At 35.1% G+C, this 3,251-nt stretch overlaps 1 protein-coding gene across 1 annotated transcript; it reads left to right on the top strand.

Moving 5' to 3' along the window:
- Positions 1–2,115: 2,115 nt before the first annotated feature.
- On the top strand, positions 2,116–2,862 carry LOC114579558. The gene is made up of 2 exons (XM_028694494.1): positions 2,116–2,313; positions 2,434–2,862. The coding sequence occupies exons 1-2, from the start codon at positions 2,116–2,118 to the stop codon at positions 2,860–2,862; spliced, it is 627 nt and encodes a 208-aa protein (XP_028550327.1).
- The last annotated feature ends 389 nt before the right edge of the window (positions 2,863–3,251 follow it).

Consider the following 3,251-nt stretch of genomic DNA (forward strand, 5'->3'; position numbering starts at 1 on the left):
TACACTGATATTTCACCTCCACTTTCTGTTGATTTTCAGTATTTCCTTTTACGAACAGGAATCTCTCCCATCTTGCAGCAGCCTAGACCTGCCGATTTATGCCGAATAGCCAGTTTCATACCCACGAACAGACCTGAAACAAGTTTCCCTACATGCTCTTACTATTGTCTCTGACAGCAAGCGCTTCTCTTAATTTTTCCAATCTTTTCTGTTCTGCTTTGGTGCTTGCTGATGGCTCTCTGCTGACTTCACCGCGCTGCCCTTTGACTCAACCTGTGCGGAGCACTCGGATGACTTGAATGGTGTGAAGTCTTCTTCTGGATATGAATCAACCAACCTTGCGTATTTCTTTACTTTCTTTTATAAACAAACCTATGTATAAACTGAATCTTGCAGATTTCTGTTGAGGCTCCTCTATCTTCGTTCAATTAAGAAAATTGGAATTTTTTTAGATTTCAGTGATTTTCATTGTGAATAATAAAATACATTTTTATATCTTGCATAATGGTTTAAGATTTTTAAGTTTTTTTTTTTGGTAAGAAATTTTTTGTTATGAGCATGTATAGAATTACTAATATAGCCGAAGTCAGTAAATGAGTTTTACCCATTGGTTGCTAATTTGAGACTTTCATCTAACATCAAGTAGATTCATGTTTGCAATTTAGAATGCAATTTGCTTACCTTGAGGAGAATTACAGTAAAGAAAACTCTATAATTCAGCAGACAGAAATCAAGTTGTTTCTGTCCCTGTGGTAATGGAATATATCTGTTGTTATTTACATGTATCTTGAAACATTTTCTCCACAGAGCACAATGACTTAAGGAAGAAGGGTTTTTTTGTTATAATTGGTTTTGTTGGTGGTTTTTTACAGAATGAAATTTGGTGTGTTTCAAAAATTACAAGCAAAATCCAGAGCTTGCTTTGGTTAAAGTGAAGAAGGTGAACGCAAAATTACTGTCAAGCAGTTTAGAAGATAATATGGAAACTAGATTATGGTGTGTTATTTCAATTAATTATTAATGTGAATATATTTACATACATGGGCAACTTATCCTCCTAGCATTTTGAAGAGTATTAAGCAAAGAATATTAAAATCGTCTGGTCGCAATATTGACACTTATCTTGAAATCTTTATCAAATATATTGACTATTGTGATCACTTATTTAAATTACAGTGCATAAGTCTATTTGGTTTGGTGTGGTTTCATGATGTTTAATAACAATCAAAGTGAAGGAGCTAAAGAAAGCAATGGTACACTGAACATAGGCAATCATACTTTATATTTTTGCAAGAATTATTTTTATTAGCATTAAGATGCAACTGTGCCAGGTAGAATAAAGCAAGTCATAAAATGTTAACAAATTACAGATGCAAGTATGATAACGTACAACAAAATAAAAAATCATCAAAGTTGAAATTCCTTGAACAAAAGCCAATGTTCATCACAAGTTGGCATACCTCTTGGAAAAGGTTTTTCAAACTGTAATTTTGTATAACTCAAATAAAATCAATTTAAGCTGCAGCAAATGAGAAAGAAAACAATATGAGTTGAAAGATATGTAAGAAATTATTATAAGATGAATTGATTGCCAACGAATGAATGTAATCATAAGCTTCTCATAGCTTCTAAATTTGACTCTATCCCATAATGCCCTGTTAAGTTCTAAATATCAGTTCAAAGTGCTTCGATTAATTTATTTAAGGCTTTATATCATCATTGTCCTCTTAATCGTGGAATCATTCTTTCCAACATTTAACTACGAGTTTTCATAAATAAATATGAATCGAATTTGTGCTAGATTATGACGACATGATGTTAAAGAAGTCTAACTTTTGGCTTAACAAAGGAAAGCCAATTTTAATGTAATATTTAAAAATGTTTGGAAGAGAGAATTGCTATAAAATAAAAGATATAATTAACGATATTATTAATAATAAGAGATGAATTTGAATATACGCTGCTTTTCTATTTCAATTTCGTCGGCACTGCTCTGGCCGCTCATGCCGCTGCAACGCACCATGGGGCGGCAAAGCTTGACATTAAATAAGCAGAGAATCTCGCGATCGCGCACAACATATATGTACGAGACTGAATGGCCTTAAGAAAAGGCCAATGGACTTTTTCGCTCCTTCTGCGGTGTACGGACATTCTTTTGTTTCATGTTTCACCGGATTTAAACTCCCGGAATTCTGGCCGGAGTACCAAAGGAATTTTCAAGGATTAGAGAACGTTACCCTCAGTCAAATCCCTAGCAATCTGATGCCTTCATCCTTCCATTTCTCATTCCGCCATCAATACAGGAAGAGTAAGGTAGCCATCCAAATCAAATAAAAGAGGTGAGGGAGAAGGTTAGACTTCCTCGCACGTCAACCCTCAAGATAGAAGAGTGAGTGGCTTCAGGCAGGTTTCATGGTTTCCATGCCTTCACAGCAGCAGCAGGATTCCCATCCTCATCAACAAAAACCTCCTCCATTTTCCCAATCTCTTCCTCCTCAAAATGCTGCTGATTTCATTACTTCTTCGCAACAGGATTTTCACCTTCAAAAACAGCCTTATCCATTTTTCATGACTCTTCCTCAAGAACTTCCATTTCCATTTTCGCAAGATCATTTTCCTCACTCTGTTGATTTCAGTTTGCCTTTTCAGCAGGATTTTATCCCTCAAGAACTACTGTTTCCATTTGCCCAATCTCTTCCTCCTCATGAACAACCTTCTACATTGTCACAATCTTTTTCACCTCATCTTGTTGCTTGTTTGAATGCGGAGGATCTGCCAACTTCCCAGCTGCCTTCTGACTCACCAGTGTGGAACCAATCAGAGGACTTGAATTGGTGTGATAGTCTTTTTCTGGATTACTAATTCAGCTAGCTATGTTGATTTCATCATATTTCCTTATTGTATACAAATCTATTGTACAAATTGAATGTCTTAGATTTTATAGGACAAAATGATAGTTTAGTGCAAATGCTGCTTTTATTAGATTGTTAAAAGATTGATTCAATGCAATCAATGCGATTGTTTCCACCTATCGTAAATAATTTGATTTCATGTATTGAGAGTTCCAACATTCTGTTTTAAGCATCGCATATGAATATCCTGTACATGCAACAATTTTTTGGAAAGTGATAAACCTTTGAATATCACCGCATAGCTTGTTGGTGCTATTTCTAAATAAAACTATGCATGCTAGTTCTTAGTGTTAAGCACATGCGTTAAGCATTGTGGCTAATGAGTGTTTTCTCTGCTCT

The sequence above is a fragment of the Dendrobium catenatum genome, unplaced genomic scaffold (genome assembly GCF_001605985.2).
Source record: "Dendrobium catenatum unplaced genomic scaffold, ASM160598v2 fragScaff_scaffold_490, whole genome shotgun sequence".
Classification (NCBI taxonomy): Eukaryota; Viridiplantae; Streptophyta; class Magnoliopsida; order Asparagales; family Orchidaceae; genus Dendrobium; species Dendrobium catenatum.

Bases quoted from the DNA above. Each gene is read 5' to 3' on its own strand.
- LOC114579558 (XM_028694494.1), top strand. From the start codon at position 2,116: ATGGACTTTTTCGCTCCTTCTGCGGTGTACGGACATTCTTTTGTTTCA. The intron at 2,314-2,433 runs GTAGCCATCCAA...ATGCCTTCACAG, and splicing joins ATCAATACAGGAAGAGTAAG to CAGCAGCAGGATTCCCATCC.